Source organism: Balaenoptera physalus (genome assembly GCF_965194825.1).
Source record: "Balaenoptera physalus genome assembly, chromosome: 2".
Taxonomy (NCBI): Eukaryota; Metazoa; Chordata; class Mammalia; order Artiodactyla; family Balaenopteridae; genus Balaenoptera; species Balaenoptera physalus.
In genome coordinates this window covers 5,450,628-5,469,834 of record NC_138883.1, presented here as the reverse complement: position 1 = coordinate 5,469,834, position 19,207 = coordinate 5,450,628, and the positions used below count along the sequence as shown (strand labels likewise).

Genomic DNA, 19,207 nt, shown 5'->3' with positions numbered 1-19,207 from the left:
TTTTAGTTGTGGCATGCGGGATCTAGTTTCCTGACCAGAGATCGAACCTGGGCCCCCTGCATTGGGAGCGCAGAATCTTCCACCGGACCACCAGGGAAGTCCCAGTATTTTTTTTCCATTGTAAAAGTTTGGGATCTTTTTTGCAAAATTTTGGAAAACCAATTCTTGGTTTTAAATCACATAATGAAAGAAAGATGCTATGGTAGCTTATTACATTTAGAGTTATTATCTAACCAAAAGAAGAAAGATGGCCATTTTTCCTCTGTTCTCCCTTTGCAGAGATTTTATTATGTCTAAAATTTAGTTTAAATTGGCAAAAACCATTGAATGCAACTGTAGTGTAAGGTAAAGAACCATTGTATTTTCAGAACTTTGGGTTTGAGAGTGGAGGTTGAGAGCAGAAGGGAAAAGAGAAATGATGGTATCTGCATTTCTACACCAAAAATGCTTGCGTTAAGCAATAAAAAATGTACTGTGTTATTATACAGTCTTTCACAAGCTAGGACTTCTACCACTTTCAAAATAAAGAACGTGATTTCTCACTTGCTGTCCAGAGGGAGCATAACTTCCTTGATATTCCCTGCTGGTTATTGAAGGGGGATTCTCTCAGCGAGTATACAGTATTACTTCCTCTGGCTGCCCTTGTTCCTGCAAATGTCTTGTCTTCAAGCTCTATTTTCTGTCCTTCACTCTGAGTCCTAGTAAATCCTCTTTAATTCATGAGAGCTCTTGGCTCTCAAAAGGAAATTTCTTGTTTTTTCTACGTATACAACAATAGTAGATTTTTTTTATAAGCTTAACATTTTAATGCAAATGCGTGAATGACAAATATCTTGAAAGAGCCGCGATGGATTATATCCAAGTCTATATATGCAAACCAAAATGTTTTCCCATTTTAATGTGCGGTGTATTCTGTAACTTATTGAAGTTTACCAAAATATTTTTCCACGCTTTTATTATCGCACTCATGTTTATTCTGCTTTGTTTCCGTGCCTCTCATACGTAGATTAAACAGGTCTGTGAGTCTTCTCAGTGCATGCAAACTGAACAGTTCCACACCCAGGTGAGGAGCACTTAGATTTACTTTGTAACCCTCGCTGCTGCTTCGGAAGTTTTACGACCCTTTTAGTGCAGTAGCTTAGAGGGCCTTATCCGATGCCTGCCATTGATCAAGTCTTAAATCATATAATAAGACTGTATTAATTATTGACCTTTATTGGATTTTTAGGCATTCAACATCTCTGTTCAACAGGTCCTCAAAACTAATGTACTTCGGTGTTTCATAAATTGCAGGTGGTCTTTATTTTATTTATTTATTTTTTGGCCATGCCGCACAGCTTGTGGAATCTTAGTTCCCTGAGCAGGGATCAAACGCGAGCCCTCTGCCGTGAAAGCGAGGAGTCCTAACCACTGGCCCACCAGGGAATTACCTAGGTGGCCTTAACTAGGAGGCCCAGTAGAGAGCAAGGGGGTCAAGTAACCTCAGACGTGTTGCTTTGTATCCCTGAAGCTGTCCCCTCATCTGTAGAATAGGGAAAATGATACTTTTGCAGGGGATTTGAGGTTTAAATTAAATGATTCATATAAAACGCGAAGCTCTTAATATATGTGAACCGTTACTGCCCATGGTTCCATCATTGATCTCCCCTCTTAACTCTTCCAGCCACCAGGTTGAGTGTTGATTATTAGAAAATCGGTTAACGTTTGCTATCATTGATTAACAGTCATGGCTTTTCAGCTCTTTAAGGGTGTTTTATACAAGCCTTTAAATTGCCATGAACTTGCCCTGAACTCCCACAAGGACACTATGGAGGTGCCGCTCAGGGCTGCCAGCTGCTGGGGCAGCGTGCCTGAGAGCCTCAGCGGGCCAGATGCTTAGCATAGAGCGCTCCCACAACGTGAAATTAGCTTGGTTTTTTTCGTCACTGGAAGATCTTGAACTTTAAACACAAAGGTTTCTGTAATTTTTAGACTTCAATCCTAAATTTCAGAAATGTAATGCTCTCCTAAGGTCTATAATTTCCTTGTCCTCAAATTGAGAGTTCTAAAAATTCACATTTTGACCTTAAGACACACCCGTGCAGATCCCAGCTGTGAGATCCTGGGGCTGTCAATTCAGAGTTTCCTCAGTGACCAAAAAGACTACGCAGAAAGTGTCTTCAGATCATCATGATTATGGTCATTTTATTTATGTTCATTCACTCAGGGAGCGAGATGGTTTTTCAAAAGCCGATACACCGTGCAGTTTTTGAAAACGTGCTAAGAGATTATTTACTGACCGATTGGAAGTTACAGAGGAAAAAGGACTTAAAGTTGGCCCAAAGGGAGGCAGAGATGAGGAGGAAAAAGAGAATGAAGGGAAGACAGCAGAGCATCCCGTGTGCAAGGCTCTTGCACATTCTGTGTTATTTAATTGTGAGAAACGAGGGCTTTGGAATCCAGCCCAGGGGCGGTAGTCTCACTGTCTCAAGCTTCTCAGCTGCTGTGTCCTCCGGATTGAAATTCAGGTCCGTCTCCACCCTCCCCCGACTGGAGCCCCTGAGGCTTCCTCATCGAGGTCCCCCTCCTGCATCCACAATGCCAGCACCTTCACTGCGCTCCGGCGGTTCTTCCTCCCCAGTCCCTCTGGGTTTATCTGCTACCTGAGATTCCTGTGGCAGTTCCTCAACCCACGTCTTATAAAGTTACTCTTTCCCGGGGAGGTTCTCTTCGTTCTCATCTTCTCTCCTTCCTGGCGTGGAGATTTCCTCCGCATCCATGGTTCAGTGGCCCCCCCAGTTGACAGGGCCAGACCCGAGCCACCGCCTGGGTTGCAGAATTGCGTTATCGCCCACCTGCACCTTGACTCTGTGCTTCCAGACCAGACCTCCCCCCGCAGCCCCACCCGGGAGCGGTACCACCATCCACTCTTGTCCTTCTTTCTTTCTCACGGAGCAGGTGCTAAATTATAGCATCACACGCCTCTGCCTGTGACAGGGTCAATGTGACACTACCATTGATCGTTTCATTTATTTCACCCTTTCATTTAATTAATATTTATCAAGCTTCTATACTAGGCTCTGCAAAGAATATAAGAATGATAAATGAGACGGGATCTCAGGAAACATATGGCCTAATGATGAAGATAAAAAAAAACAAACAAACAGACTTTACAGGGATGCCTGTAATACACTTCCGGGCTCCAAGAGCAAACCATCAACCTACAGCCCCTGCCCTGGCTAACTGACCCCTCACGCCTGTGAATTACCTGTGCGTGGGGTATCCCTTTTCCTAGGACAGGCTCTTCCCTACTGTGTCGTTATTACACGTTCAAGCCGTTCGTTTTCTGTCTCCCAGAAACTGACAATCTTCAGGAAGTCCTCCCCAGACATCCCTCACCAGGCTTCCAACCGCTCTAGTCCCTCTGGTTACTCAGAAGGAAGTAAGCACTTGCATGGGTACCACCTCTAAACAGAGGCCTCCTACAGAGAGTGGCATGTCTTTGTCCCACGTATGCCTTTAGACCAGAGTTCTTCCATATCAGCACTATTGACATCTGGGGCTGGATCCTTCTTTGTCGCGGGGCTGTCCTGGGCATTATAGGGTGTTTCGCAGCGTCCCTGGCCTCTGTGCATTAGATGCAGCAGCCCTCCCCCTGCCCCAGTTGTGACAAGCAAAAGTGTCTCCAGACATTGTCAGATGTCCCTGGGGGGCAGAGTCACCCCTGGTTGAGCACCACCAGTCTCGACTGAAACCTGTGCAAGGGCGGGGTCACCTCCCACTAAGCCCCTAGAGAGTTCTCACGGTATTGTCAGGAATCTTACCTTTCAGCTTCGTCTAAGACCTTGAACTACACTAATTGCCACAGTTACAAAGGCAATGAGTAGAGGCACTGATCTCAAGTGACACTCTGAAAAGTTTTTTGATCTCTACAGTTAGGAATTTCGAACCAGTCTATCTTTTAAATATCCACATGGAAATAGAATGTTCTGTGTATATATGTTCACACTCAGCAATAAAATAAAATCACTCCGTGAAGGATTTCATTGTCATTTACTTTGTACTTTTAGTACCATCAAGAGGACCAGCTCTTCCGAACGGGTATCTCCTGGTGGTCGAAGAGAAAGCTATGGGGATTCCAAAGGAAACCGGAATCGCACGGGATCCACCAGCAGTTCTTCTAGTGGCAAAAAGAACAGTGAAAGGTAAGGGGCGTCTTACTGCTGGTTCCTGCGGTTCAGATATTGTGTGGCCTCTTTTCCCAGAGGTGAATCAGAAGACCCCCTAATACGCACACAAGCTGTGAGCCCTCCATGCCACATACGCCTTCTCCTGACGTCATTGTGGGCGCTAATCAAACAGCTGCCGGTCACAGCTCACACCAGCTATCATGCGAGTAGAAAATTACAACTTGAACTCTCAGGGCTCCTATTCAGACAGAAGTCGTTTCTGAGAATTTGCTTAGTACCAGCTCCATGGAATTTGAGAACCTGTTCTGAATTTCCACACGGAGCACTTTATATTTCTAATACTCTCTGCTGCCATTTTAAAATTAATTTTAGTGGCTTGTTTGTGAACAGTATTTTCTACGACAGACTGGGTGAAAAGTTGTCATTTTATGATTTGTCAGAAACTCTTTTTAATATTGAGCTAACACCAGAACTAGGAACCATTTTCTTTCTGGTTTTATGAAACGTGCTTTGAGTTTTTTCTTTGAGGTTGGTTTTATAATGGATATGATAGCTCCCTGTTAAACTAATAGTAACATTTTATTAGTGAAAGCTAATTTGGGGCATTTTAAGAGCTTGTTTTATGTTTAAGAATGTATCGTGTATATGAGATCCGTTTCTCTGTCTCTGTATATATCTACTCAATGTACTTTATTCTCTCTTTTTAAACATTGTGCTTTAATTCTGTTCTCTCTATTGAGCAAGGCTTAGGAAGGAATTTCAGCTTCACAGGCTAACCATGTTTTGTTTTGTTTTTTTCCAAATGTTCGTGTAAGGAGAAGGCTTAGTCATAAAGCAGTGGACGCCAGCCCACAGGCTGGAAAAATTCCAAGCTTGTAAGTCCATTCTGCTTCAGTCCTGTAAAGGAAGCTTAAACCCTTTTTCAGTTTTATTCCTAAAAGATATGTTTTGTAGAAAGAGATACAGGGGCCTCTCATATCTCTAGCAGGTCAAGTCCACAGTCCATTAACAATCTCAAAGCCACTAACATGGGGTTGTCTTCTAATTTAGACTATTAATAGAACTTCTTATCAGAAGATTATGCTAATTGGGTGATAATACCTTGGAAATAAGGCCAAGTAGTTACAATGGTAGCGGAGCCTAAGTGGGAGATGCAGGGTGGCCTTTAGGCTTCTCTGAATTCAGCGTAAGCTTGGAAGTTGACCTGAGATGCCTAGATCTTGGCAATTCGTAAAAACTTGGCTCCTTCTCTGCACATCTGATTTGTATTAAGAATTTCCAAAAAAAATCTGCATTGTGCAAACTCCAGATCTGTTGTATCTTTTAAATCCTATGGCTTTGCTGAGTGCGCTGGGGAAAGATTTCCATGAAAGATATTTACAAAGGGTTTTTTTGGGTTTTGTTTTTTAGTGCTACCGTAGGAAATTCTGATTTGGAAGTGAGAGACTGGGAAAATTTACTAATCGTTTTATAAAAATAATTCAGGCAACTAAACATGTCCATTTAAACATAAATTCTTCGTCTCATTAGAACCCAGGAATAGTAGTTGAGGCCCACGTAGCACTGAACTGGTTGAGTTGCACCTAAGGAGCTTCAGAGAGAAAGTTCCTGCCTTCTCTTAGGTCATTGCTGGTACCGACAGACACCTTTAGGGGCCCGTGGGAATGATGGCAGCAGGAACTCAGACAGAAGGAAGAAGTAGCTGAGAAGCAATAGAGGGTGAAGGTCAAGCTGGTGCTCTGTTACTGCCTGTCCGTTGACCTTCATCTTTCCTTTCCATTCCCATATGAAGAGCCTCACTCTTGGGCTACCTTGACCTTGTACCAAATCAGAACTGGAGTCGAATGGACCAGTGCCCAGTCCCCATGGCTTAAAGCAGGCAAAGAAAGGGATAGAGAGGTGGCCTCGATGCAGTTCCCCTTTGAAACATGATCCTCGGTGGTCTAAGGCAGCGTGACCTCTTCTGCATCACACACAAGTATTTGTCCATGGTGCCAGGATGCTGTCTTACGTTGTTCATGGTTCCAGAATGCTGTCTTGCATTTTAACACATTGTCCGTGTTCGGTTACTATAAACAGCAAGATGTAATGGAAAGGACACAGGCTCTGGAGTAAAAGGGAGATCTGGGTTTGTAAGTGAATTTGGCCAGTTAACTTCTCTGAGCCTCAGTTTTTCCCCTCTGTGAATTAGGGATTTTATACCTAATTCCCTTGAATCTTGTCAAAGAGCTAACTGGGTAGGAAAACACCTATCGTAGCACTTGGCACTCACTAACGGCAGCTGTTATAAATGGGGACCTGTGCAGAGTAGAAGAAAATCATTCATGAGGCTTTCCAAAATTCTGAACTTCATTTCCTCATTGGTGAGATGAAGGTGGTGGATGCCATCTGAAATTATTAGTCTTTTTTTGGTCTAACACATATTAACGTATATTCACAGGACACAGTCCTATGAGTGCAACCTGGATTTTGGCAAAATGTAAAATTGGTTGGGGAGAAATAAAATATTATACAGTCATCCCAGGGTGTCCGAGGGGGATTGGTTCCAGGACCCCACCCCCATACCAAGGACAGACGCTCAAGTCCTTGAGTCAGTGGGTTTTGCATCCACAGATTCAACCAACCGTGGAGCTTTATGATTGTGGGTGTTTAATTCCATGGATGCAGAACCTGTGGATTCAGAGGACCGGCCATATATTCTCATGATTGTTAATGTCACATCAGAATGCGCTGGTGTGCAGGCCCCGAGAGTCACAGGAAAGCTCATCAGAATGTGAGTGAGTGAGGTGGAACTTTGGGTCTGTCCTGATTTGCAGAAGCGAGTCATTCACACAGGGCAGTGCTTTAACTTGTATCAATCACAGACTATTTGCTATAAAGCTCACAATTACCGCACACCATATACAAAGCTGTCTTCAGTGCATCTGGCACTTTTGTGAAAATTAGGAAGAGGCTCCTTTCAACATTTATATTTCTCCATAATAATAATTACACTCCCTATAAACTGTACAGATCTTACTGTCGAACATAAAATAATAGTGTTTTTGATGTCCTAAACATTCACGTTTTCCAAGATACATTAATTTATTTAATAATAATTACGTGTTTTGTGTGCATAGAAACTATTATTCCTGAGAGTTTCACTTTTCTTGCTCCTGTATCTCATTTTCTTTGGAAATGGTTGTGAGAGTCAACAGTTTTTCTTGTGACATTGTAGACTTTTATCTTAGAATAGTTAACATTTTAAAATATTTTGCTTGTAATCAGCCACAGAATTTTAACAGCCCTTGTTAATCTTTGTACTGACAAAACTTTCATAAGAACAAAAGCGATATATGGCAATGTAATATTCACTTTATATATTATTGATCGTAAGTGAATATTAACAGTTATACAGTGATTTATGTCATAATGAAGTACTTACTAAATTTCAATAGGGAATTGCCAATAACATTCTGATAAACAACCTGTACTATCTCATGTCGCCAGTAGACTAATCCAAGAGAGGTTTTTTAAAATTTTTTTTAAAAAGATGTTTTATATCAGACAGAAAAACAACTACTGTTTATAATGCATAGTTTATGTTCGATGTTGCTAGACTGATAAAATGTTTCAATTATCCAACTGGTTCGCCCTTTGTAATTCTGAGGGGAATAAGATATATCAACTTTGTAAGCAAGACACTTTGTTTCCATCAAAAAGTTGTTGCAATATGAGCTGATTTTGTTAGAACAAGAAATGTTTCAGCCATCTGCTGGAAACCTTGTTGTAACACACAAGTAAACTGCCCATCTTTGGAGTAAACAAATATGAAAATAGCTTCAAAATTATGAAGATGTCTACCACATAAAAGTGTTCCCTTAGATCCCCTTTTGTGTTGTGCAACTGGCTGCTTTATCCAGGCTGTAAGGTTCAGAACCCTGAGTGGAACGCTCAGCTCCATCCTTCTTTAAGCTCTAGCGTTCAATGAGGCAGTCTTTTTTATTTTTAAATTTATTTTATTTAAGTATAGTTGATTTACAATGTTGTGTTAGTTTCTGCTGTACAGCAAAGTGATTCAGTTACATATATAATATATATAATTATAATATATGTATATTCTTTTCTATTATGGTTTATCACAGGGTATTGCATATAGTTCCATGTGCTATACAGTAGGTCCTTGTTGGTTATCCATTCTGTATACAATAGTTTGCATCTGCTAATCCCAAACTCCCAATCCATCCCTACCCCGCCCCCCCCCCCCCCCCCCCGCACCGCCCTTGGCAACCACAAGTCTGTTCTCTATGTCTGTGAGTCTGTTTCTGTTTCATGGATAAGTTCATTTATGTCATATTTTAGATTCCACATATAAGTGATATCATACGGTATTTGTCTGACTTCACTCAGTATGATGATCTCTAGGTCCATCCATATTACTGCAAATGGCATTATTTCATTCTTTTTTATGCTGAGTAATATTCCATTACACACACACACACACACACATCTTCTTTGTCCATTCATCTATCGATGGACATTTAGGTTGCTTCCACATCTTGGGTGTTGTGAATAGTGCTGCTATGAACATAGGGGGGGTGCATGTATCTTTTCGAATTATAGTTTTGTCCAGATTATATGCCCAGGAGTGGGATTGCTGGATCATATGGCAACTCTATTTTTAGTTTTTTGAGGAACCTCCATACTGTTCCCCATAGTAGCTGCACCAATTTACATTCCCACCAACAATGCAGGAGGGTTCCCTTTTCTGCACACCAATGAGGCAGTCTTTTGATTGACACGTCAAGGTCCTCAAGGCTCAGCATTGCTTTTCTTTTCCTTTAGCATCACTGACGGTGGAATCTAAATCTTTTTTTTTTTTTTTTTGGAATCTAAATCTTAATCTTCAGCCTGGGTTCAAGGTCCTTCATCTACTGGCTCATTACCCCATCTTGTACCCTGAAATCCATGACTTCCAACACTGGCTCTCCCTTTCCCCCAGCAGGATTTATTTTCCTTTTCGAAGTAATCTATTTATTACACAAGTAAACATGTGTTTTAGGATATCCCAATGTACAAAACAGAGGAAAGGAAAATTCCCTATAATCTCAGCACTCAGAGAACTCACAGCTACCATTGTATTGTGTTTCCATCCAGACTTTTATTTCTAGGGTGTTGCATGTGTGTAGTATACAATTTTTACATAAAGGATATTCTTCTGCATACATTTTGTAACCCTCTTTTTTATTTGCTGTATGAGCATGTCTTTGTGTCAGGAAATACACTCTTACAACGTTATTTCAGATGTGGATCATTATTTATCTAGGCGAATGCACTTTTGTTGGACATTTGGATACCAACAAGGCTTTTCTAGTCCAGTCAGACCGGCCCAACATCTAGAACAATGCCCAGCATACAGTGGGTACCCAATAAATATTTGTTGAATGAATCTTTTTACCCCAGTCAACATAACAAAAAGAGTGTAGATGGATGGGGCATTATAGCCATAGCCAAATTTTAATCCCAGCTCTGCCACTTTTGTTATGTGACCGTGAACTAGTTACTTAACCTCTTTGGGGTTTCCCTCAGCACCAGTAAAAGCTAATACCTACCTCTCAGGGCTGTTGTGCGGATTAAACAAGATGGTGTACGTAGCATGGGGCTTGCCGACATTGGTGCTCCATAGATGGTATGACTACTGTTATTTGCCTTCTCCATCCCAGAGTCGGAGCTGATGCTTGCACACCTTTGCTCACCCCACTCCCCAGTCTTGAGTGCCTCTCTTTTTTGGGACATTCCAGAATTCTCCAACTCCCATTTCTTATCTCATCCCGACCTGAAAAGGGAGGAATCAGAAATTCTGAACATTTCTCTCACCTTACTCATACCCTTTCCCAGCACTGCTTGACTCACTGAGCACCTACCATTTGCAGGACAGAGCGTAAGGCTTGGCGGGAAGTGGGAAGGAGCAATCCACGAAGACTCATCCTCTCAACAAATACGAACGACACCCACAACTGAAAAGGGCCAATGTCCTTCATTTCCAAAGGTCACAACACACACCAGTGAGGGAAAAGACAGTTAACTCAATCGGAAAGTGGGTAAAAGGTTTGAACAGAGACAGTTCACTGAGAAAGAAATACGCGTAGCCAATTAACTAAGGAAAAGATATTCAAACTCAGTCTTCATTAAAGAAACCCGAATGAAAGTAAGAAGGTAGCATATGTAGAAAAATCTTTTTATTGTAGTATTAGAAAATCAAACAGATACCAAAACCAAACAAATGCATAGCTTGATGAATTACACTTTTTAACACTTAGTAAGTGGAGGTTTGTCCCTTGTCCTGAGTGGCATATGTATGTGCCTGGAAACTTGGCAGGAGGAGGAGAACTCCAGCTAATCCTTCAAGACCCAGCTCAGGGTGCCCCTTTCTCTGGGAAGCCTGCCTTAGCGCCCTGGTGAGTTAGCTGCCTTCCAGATTGCTTTGTTCCTGCCCATTAACTTTATCTGTAACTATAACTCCCTCCCAACCCTCCAGGGGCTCCCCACACATTCCGCCCCCCGCCCCCTTACGCTTTGGGAGGGCAGAGCTGTGTCATTTTTTCTTCTTTGTATTCCTAGCACTTTGCACAGTTCTGGCACACAGTAAGTGCTCAATAAACATTCGCTGAATGAATGAAAGGATGTTACCTATATACTGTACTGAGATTTTAAAACCATAGTCATTTAAGAACTATGCAAACAGCACCACCTATTGGTAGATGATTTTAACACTGCATTTTGGATTCCGAAACACTGGAAATTAGGTGATTTAAATGAATCATCTTTTTTATTTTTTTTTTTCAAATGAAAAGATTGTTTCACTCTTTAAGCCAAGGGGTCATTTAGTTTTTAACAAATGTTAAAATAATAAGTGCTGGTATGGTATTCTTTATTTTGTTTTAGTTTTGAGGCTGTTAGGTGAAGAGCTCAAAAATACATACATGTATTTATAGGTTATTGTCAGTGAAATTAGGAGGAAGAGGGAAGAATATTAATTAACAACCATGTGTTAGATACTTTGTTACATGTTATATATGATCCTGCTGGTACCCTATACCTCACAGTGGTTTTAGCCCCATTTTTGTAGATGAAAGAATCTAAAGTTTATGGAGGTAAAATGATTTGCCCAAATAAAACACGAATCCAACTGCCTTCAAAATCTGTGCTCCTGGGACTTCCCTGGTGGTGCAGTGGGTAAGACTCCGTGCTTCCAATGCAGGGGGCCTGGGTTCGATCCCTGGTCAGGGAACTAGATCCCACATGCTGCAACTAAGAGTTCACGTGCCACAACTAAGGAGCCCGCCTGCTGCAACTAAGGAGCCCTGGAGCCGCAACTAAGGAGCCCACCTGCTGCAACTAAGGAGCCCACGTGCTGCAATTAAGGAGCCCGCGAGCCTCAACTAAGACCCAGTGCAACCAAAAAAAAAAAAAAACCTGTGCTCCTTCTGCCACGTTAAACTGGAAGTATTGGTTGGAAATGTCCATGAAGCAGTAGCTTTTGTCCCCAATAGCAACTTCTAAATATTTTAAATAGATGGTTCCTGAATGACCCTACTTGTAATTAACAGCTGCTTACTTAAGGGCAATTTATAAAAAGAATCATTATTTACACAGCAGAGTATCTTGACTCCCAGCAGGGATCACAGTTCATCAAGTGAAGTCGTTTTCAGAAGGAGGCGTGGTACGTATGCCGAGGGGCACCGTTTTTGTAGATGAACAAGTTGCAGGGAAAAAACATGTTTGACTTTGGAACGGTTTCCTCCTCGATCAGCCCTTATTAATCATTTTGTAAAGCAAGTATCTCTGCTCGGAAGCATTTGGCCACTGTCAGTCTGCCCTAATTCCCGTCTCCAGAGCTCCCTGTTACATGCGTCACCCATGTGTCGGAGACCGGCTTTCAGGACCTTGGGGTAAATTAGTAACAGATACGAACGTGCTAAGCGCGGATCCCACCGCAGAGGAGCAGTGCAGGGAATACTCGTTGCATCTGAGTCTGAACGAGTTCTTGGCTGAACTCTCCCCGTTACAAACACCCAGCCCACAGTGAGTCATCTGAATGATATCAGATGAAGGGGAAACAGCCGCTTTTGACAGTCCCGGCAACCAAAGTCCACAGTGAACGTTTTCGGGGATAACATGTGACTTAGGTGATTATAGCTGCTTCGTGGTGTGAGCTCACAGCTCCGGGTGGGAGTTTTCCTTTGGGCCAACTGTCTGGTTTCCTCCTACTGCCTCTAGATCCAGCTACTGGTCTGGTGAAGGCTCCAGGCTGCCTCGAGTCCTCCGTGACCCCCAGGTACTGCTTCTAGTTAGAATAGTCCTTAGGAGAGTCTCCCGAACCTTCCAGCTTTAGGGAGTGTACAGCCAAGCTCTTTCAGCACATCTCCTTCCTGCCAAAAACAGAGCAGTAAAAAAAACTCGCACCGGATTGCACCACGGTTCATTTTGGAGATCTTGGGCCCAGCAGCCTGAGGCCGGAATAGCCAAGAGACGAGGGTTTGCTTGCCAGAAGGGAAATCCTTTCTCTCCTGTGGGCTTACTTCTGTCCTGGGCTTCAGGGTGGGGAACATCTGCACTGACTCCGAACTTGGATAGGGATGGATGGAGCCTCATTCTGGTCCCAGAGTTTATTCACTCTCCCCCTGCCCCCAGGAACCACACCCTGGCGGCAGAGGCAGTGCGAAGTCACCCACTTCAGTTTTCTATTTAGCTCACATTAAGGAATGGGAGCCCAGGGACAAATTACACCACACCTTGAGAGGCAGTCATCTCCCGTTCCAAGTGAGTTCACAGCCCGAGCATGTTTCCAGTGTGCTGGGTCTGAAGGGCCCACTGTCAGCTCTATTCATGGTGGGACAGGTGATTGGCGCGCGGCTCCCATTGACTGATTTTGACCTGGGGCCGCGGCACCTTTAACTTTGGGTCATCGTCATCACGTGTTCTGTGGGTTTGCCCTTCTATCGATAGTTGGGAAGATTTATTGTCATTTTATAGGTTTGTGTTTATAGGACGTGCATGTGTGAGTGGAATAGTACCTTTTCCCAGGCTTCTTGCCTTTCAGGAGGGTGGTACGTGGGCAGGAATCGTGGGTTCTAAAGTAAATGTAGTATATTTTTCTATAAAAATTGAACTTTCTAAAATAACGAAGCCTAGCGATAGTATGTGTTCTAAATACAATACCTGTATACCCAAAAGGTAAGGCATCGTTTAGAGCAAGGTGTAAAGAACTGTGCGAACCTCAGTACCTGGTACCTCTCAGTGACCTTTAGCTGTTAACACTTAGGCTGCCTTTTTCTGATCTTTTAACAGATCTTTTCATCCATCTTCTTATGGTGCTTCAGCATCAGAATTCCACGGGCCTCCCTATATTTGAAGTTCACATTCCCCTATGGATGTTCTCTTTCTAAGAGGAATATAATCTGTAATTGCTCTTTTCTACCTCTAGGGAGGGTTCCAGATTGCTTATGTCTGTTTCACGGACTTGGCATCTTTCTGCTTTTGTGATCAAAGTCATGATGGAAAAATAACATTCCTGTCTTCTAATTCCCTGCCTGGCTTACCTAACCAGTAGGTTTGCTTTGTAGTCTTCTGTTTTAGCTTTTCCTCTTGTGTCCTTGCCCTGCCTGTCAATCTAATAAGATATAAACGTTGCAGTTAAGACTTATGCTTCTGCTTAGAAAGTCACAAGAGTGTCGCTCCCCCCAACGACGAGAACAAGCCAGGTGAGCCCACCGTGGAACCCAGGTCACCGAGTGATATGACGAACTCCAACCCCAAAAGTGACAAGCCCCTCTTAGGGGGGACTGCCCTGGCTGCTGTGATCTTTGGCAGAGCCGCAGGAAGAGAAGGAATGGGTGTAAGAAGAAAGTAGCTGAAAGCTTGTAGAATCCCGAGAGGCCGAGTGGTGTAGACCTCTCGGGAGCCCCAGGCACAAGGGGAACCTTCACACACACACACACCCCCCTTTTCCACAGACCTTCGGTGAGCTTGTGACAAAGCCTGGGAGCAGGACAGGAGTCCTGCAGCCACCCTTTCCGAGCGCAGGCATGGCACCTGCCGAGGGCCCCGCAGGAGGACCGGGAGGGACGCTCCACACTGGGCCTTGTGCGGGTACCACCCCGAAGGAGGGACGAAGGTGCTGAGAGGGGGCCGTGGAGGGGGGGCGTGCAGTGAAGGCGCAGCAAAGGCTGAGCACTGACCAGGAGGACAGCGAGACGCGCCAGGAAGTACCGGCTACCTCGGGGGAGGTGGGGGGCAGCAGGGCCGTCGGGACAGCCCCCAGCCCACCCGGCCAGACGCGCACCCACGGGGCCAGCTGGGATCAGAGGCAGGGAGGGCTCCAGGCCTTACCAGCTTCCAGGCAGCAGCTGAAGGCTGTTACAGGCCCCGGGACACGGTCGTGAACAAAGATCCCTGCCCTCCTGCGCTTCCCTCCTGATGGGGAGAGACAGATTAATAAAGATAAAGCCAGGCGGGGCGGGGCGAGCAGGACCGAGGAGGCCGCAGAGTGGAGCATCGAAGAAGGCCTCTCGGGGCGGCTCTGAGCACACGCCTGGCCACGCACTGTCCAGGGGGTGTGGGAAGCTGGAGTCCACACCGGGCTTGGGAGCTGCTGGCCCAGTCTCGGGACAGCAGGGACAGAGTGTCTGGAAGTCCGTGACTGAGGGGAGAGACAGGAAGATGAGATCGGAAAAATATCGGGGTCCATAGAGGTTGTTTTGGGCCTTTAGGGCTGATGGGAGTTAGGCTTTTGTGTTAAAAGGTGTGCGGGGCCTGCAGAGTACTATTTTCAGTGACCAGTGGTTCGCATTCAGAAATCTCAGCCCATAGCAGATCCACCTACTTGAAACACAGTAAACCACTTGTAAAGCATCAGTAAAGAGTTTCCCGCCATGTACTCGTAAAATTATCTGACAATCAAGGCCATTAATAAATAATATCATTTATTACATCATGGGATTAGGGGTAGTTTTTACTGGTGGTGTTTCTCAAGGTATTTCAAGTTTAAAATGAAGGAGAAAAGTAACATTAGGACTGTATCTGCTCCAGTAGGTAGTTTTCAACATGCGCGCCCCAAAAATGTAGGTGCCTCTGCAGGCTCAGAGCTCTCCCAGCCCTCTTTGGGACGGGCTTCATTTATTTACTGTGTCTTGTGCCACATCTTAAAGCGGGAGGTACTCTGGTGGGGTAGGGGTACCTTGGAAGACGGCATGGACGTCGGAGTCTCACAGGCTTGGCTTCAAGCACTGGCTCTGGGTTTGAACAGGACGCACTTCCTGCCGTGCTTGGGTCTGGCACGAGGTGACAGTCTTCCCACAGGCGACTGTCAGGTTGTCACGGGGAGGGCTGTGCTCTCCTGCACTTGGGGGGACTCCCCATGCAGCCTCGTCCTGTGGGAGGATTGCCCCTAGGGATGACCTCAGTCCCTCGTGGTGTGACCTTGAACACGGTGGGGTTCTGGTTTCCCAGGTGCAGTCGTGGGGGGGTCTCAGCCTGGCCAAGGCCCACAGTGGGGATCCCCATATGTCCCAGGATGTGGCCACACCCCGATATTCCTTATTCTTCCCTCCTTTCTCCCACCCTCTCATCTTCCCTCCACCCACCCCGTGCCCATCCCCGCTGGGAGCTGGGCACTAAAAGTTCTCTCCCCAAAGCCCCTGTGACAGGAGTTTGCTAGTTTTAAGTAAGTTCTTCAAATAATCTGCCAGAAGAGCGTGGGGAAGGAAAACAAACCTTTCTACACATTTAGGCAGGGCTGTTCCCGTCATGATGAACCACATGTTTTCTGTCTCCAAACCTTTATTTGCTCTCATAAAAAGCACAGCTTTGGTGATAAAGTCAGGATTGTCGTCTCTGGCACCTGGTTTTGGACATTTCTGTTTACGTTCTTCCTCTTTGCAGTTACATGGTTTTGTTTTTCTTTTTAACAGCATCCGTGTGACAAACTGCGGCAGCTAGTGGGTGTGGGGTCTTCTGTGAATGAGACTAACCACCACCCCCAGCCTCCCTTTACAAACTGGTTTGGTTTTATCTCCACAGCAAACCCAAGGAGCCGGTCTTCAGCGCAGGTAAGGCTGATTGAATGTTGGTGCGGGTGCCCCTCACTCACCTCAGAACTTGAGGGGCGATAAGAAGTAGTTATTCAGGGGCAGCTGGGACGGGCAGAACATGGGGGTCCACGTGGCAGGACTGGGGGCTGAGTGCTCACTGTCAACCTGTACCTGGGGGTCTGATGGCTCACGTCATACAGAGACCACCCAGAAGATGGTCATAAAGACTAAACCCTTTACTCACCCCCTTTAAACCGATTCAACATACATCAATAAGGAGCAAGAGTGAAATGCCATTATACTGAAACAAAAGTTCTAGGTTAAAAGACTCCTGTTGCCTTTGTTATCCCTTCCTTACTAATGGGGCTCCCCCCCCCATCATCAACATTTGCATTTCTCTGAAGGGGAAAGTTTCTGATGCATCCATTTATAACTTTGTCTAAAAGCAACTTTTTTGTTTCTTTTTCTGCCTTTGATTTCCTAAACTGCAAACTAATAGTTCATATATATCTTTCTATATGTCTTTTCTAACACATTTTATAATAAGGGAGCTGCTATTTTGAGAATAGTAACCTTATTTGAAAGCGTATTTAAAAACGCAAAATCATTGACAAGTGTGCAACGGGTTAAATAAATTCATTTAATTTTCCAAGTTTTTTTTTTCCCCTTAAGTGCACAATTGAAACATGAAAGTCGGACTTTCCTATTTATCCGCATGTGCTTCAATATTCATTTCGTTTTCGAGAAGCATGAAATTACTCACTGAAAATGTAATCGCCCGAAGCCTGCAGAGCTAGGTCTGGAGTGCACTTGTCAGAATCCCCGAAATGTGTCCAGGTTTTTCTAGCAGGGGGCCGGGAGCCTCTCGGCCTGAGGGCTCGGGTGTGCTGCCCGGCAGGCAAGTCACTCTTGCAGTGCCCCATCGTCTCTTTACCCAGCACTTCTGTCTCTGTCTCCGAAATCACAAGGGAAACGCCGGGTGACACACTGCAAAGGTAGGCGGCATTTCTGAAACCTCATAGCTCTCTGAGCAAAGCTGTGACCCAGGCTGCAGAAACTCTTTTCATACAGGCCAACAGATAGTCTCCTTGTATGAAAATGTTTTTGTGATGCAAACCACGTTGATTCGTTGGAAGTTAAAAGCATTCCTGAGCATTTACTTGGGTGGGTTTTAACGAGTAGCTATAAATTGGATCTTGATTGATTATTGGCTGATTATAGGAACTCTTTTTAAAATCTGTATGAACCTTAAGAGAGCTATAGGGCAACCCCTGGATGCCCCACTGTTTGAAACCTGCACTGCTGCTGGCCGCTCCCTCTAGCACCTTTGGGTTTGGTGGGTGTGTGCTGTTATCCTAATATGCCTGAAAAAAACCCAAAAAAAAAAACAAAAAAAACATTGCTTTCCCTTGCTGCCTTTTTTATTTTAGATGTAGAATGTCTGACTTACCAGTACAAAACAGTGCCAAGGCTAACTCCATTGCTTCTTTGCCCAGTCCAGTGATGTAGAACTGCCCAGTGAGCAAACCTCCATCATAAGGACTTTACCAGCACATAACAACGATATACTCAAGTAGATGTTTCACTTACGTTGATTATATACACCCACACTAGGCTTCTTGTGTGTGCTGTGGGATGGCATTATATTCCCTTTATTCTGAATCTGCATTCCATGATTCCCCTTACGAAGAGAATTAACGGAATCGCTTGTCATTTAAGCTGTCACACCCGCCCCTCTTTGTCCCCCTTCTGTCGGTCTGCTGGGTGTTTTTAGGGTCTTCAGTTGAGGTGGCCACACTGTCTGATGAGCTGAGATTTGGGTGAGGGATTAAGGAAGGGCAGAGGTCAGCTGAGGCGAGCATGGGTAGAGGCACGGAGCAGGATTGGTGTGTAGGTGGCAGAGAGAGAGAAGGATCCATGGGGTGGGGGGTAGCTGTGGCCAGTGAGGTCACGTACGGGAAGAGCGGGGCAGGGCAGTTAGAGCTTTGGGTCCAGCAGGTAAGAGAATGGGAGAAGGATTCTGAATCCACTGTGGGCCTTGACAGGTTTGGCAGCAGTATCTAAGATGACCTGGGGTGGGGTGGGGGGGTGATAAGAAAGCCTGCGGTGCTGTGGGCCTCAGATGGGCTAGTCCCAGCGGAGCTGGGGAGGAGGATCACAGAACACAGCAACTGGCACGCTGTACGCAGGAGTGAAGAGTGTATCACACGCATGCATTTATGACCTGACTTGCACGCACACCATAACATAAAAGTGGGATGGCCTCTCAACTTTTAGGCACTGTTGCATGTGGCATTGTTTGCAAATCCTTAGGAATAAGACTTACAAAACTAATTTGTAAATGTGGTACTTACGACACTATAATTACTTTATGACTTCCTCAGCAATTTCCTCTCTGCAGAGGATTTTTCTGTTGAGTGATGTACAGATATCCGTGGTCCCAACTGCCCAATTTAAATGCCATTAAGACCCAGTCCTTTGATCTGCAGTGAAGCATCAGAATGCAGTGAGTTCTGAATCGGAACAGAATTCATCAAGAGCTCACAAGACATTTTCTTTGGTCTTATTATATCCTGAAAACTGTAGCCAGAAAACCCGAAGTCGTTTCTTTTTAAAAGTCCAGGAGTTACCCCTTGTCAATATATTATTGGGTTTTACTTTCATCCCTATAATTTATCAAAACATCATAAGTTATTTTGTTATTAAAAATGTTTGTTTAAGAAAGGTTTATTTCCCAGTTTCTCTCTCTAATGGGTCTTTTGTTCTTTGGTTTTCTATTTCTAGCTTTTCTTTGAGCATTTTCCTTTTTGCATGCATCCTAGCATGTACTTCTGCTGATTTTGTGTTCTTTACACTTGAAAGAATTGTCCAGTGTAAAAGATACATAAAGACACATTTTTACATTGCGCTATAACACACCAATTTAAATATTGAAAGATATTTTATGAATTTTGATACTGAAATTGT

The 19,207-nt window shown here is 44.4% G+C and overlaps 1 protein-coding gene across 7 annotated transcripts in view; it reads left to right on the top strand.

The window, feature by feature from the left end:
* The window catches only part of EML1 (EMAP like 1), a 198,447-nt gene that overhangs the window by 141,417 nt on the left and 37,823 nt on the right, over window positions 1-19,207 (top strand). For 4 of the 7 annotated variants that reach the window (XM_082450286.1, XM_082450282.1, XM_082450281.1 and 1 more), the window contains exons 4-7: window positions 1,007-1,063; window positions 4,050-4,184; window positions 16,230-16,258; window positions 17,179-17,235. In XM_082450286.1, coding sequence (XP_082306412.1) covers window positions 1,007-1,063; window positions 4,050-4,184; window positions 16,230-16,258; window positions 17,179-17,235 — 278 coding nt within the window. The remainder of the gene's footprint in view (window positions 1-1,006; window positions 1,064-4,049; window positions 4,185-16,229; window positions 16,259-17,178; window positions 17,236-19,207) is intronic. The other 3 variants (XM_082450284.1, XM_082450283.1, XM_082450285.1) reach the window with 3 other exon arrangements.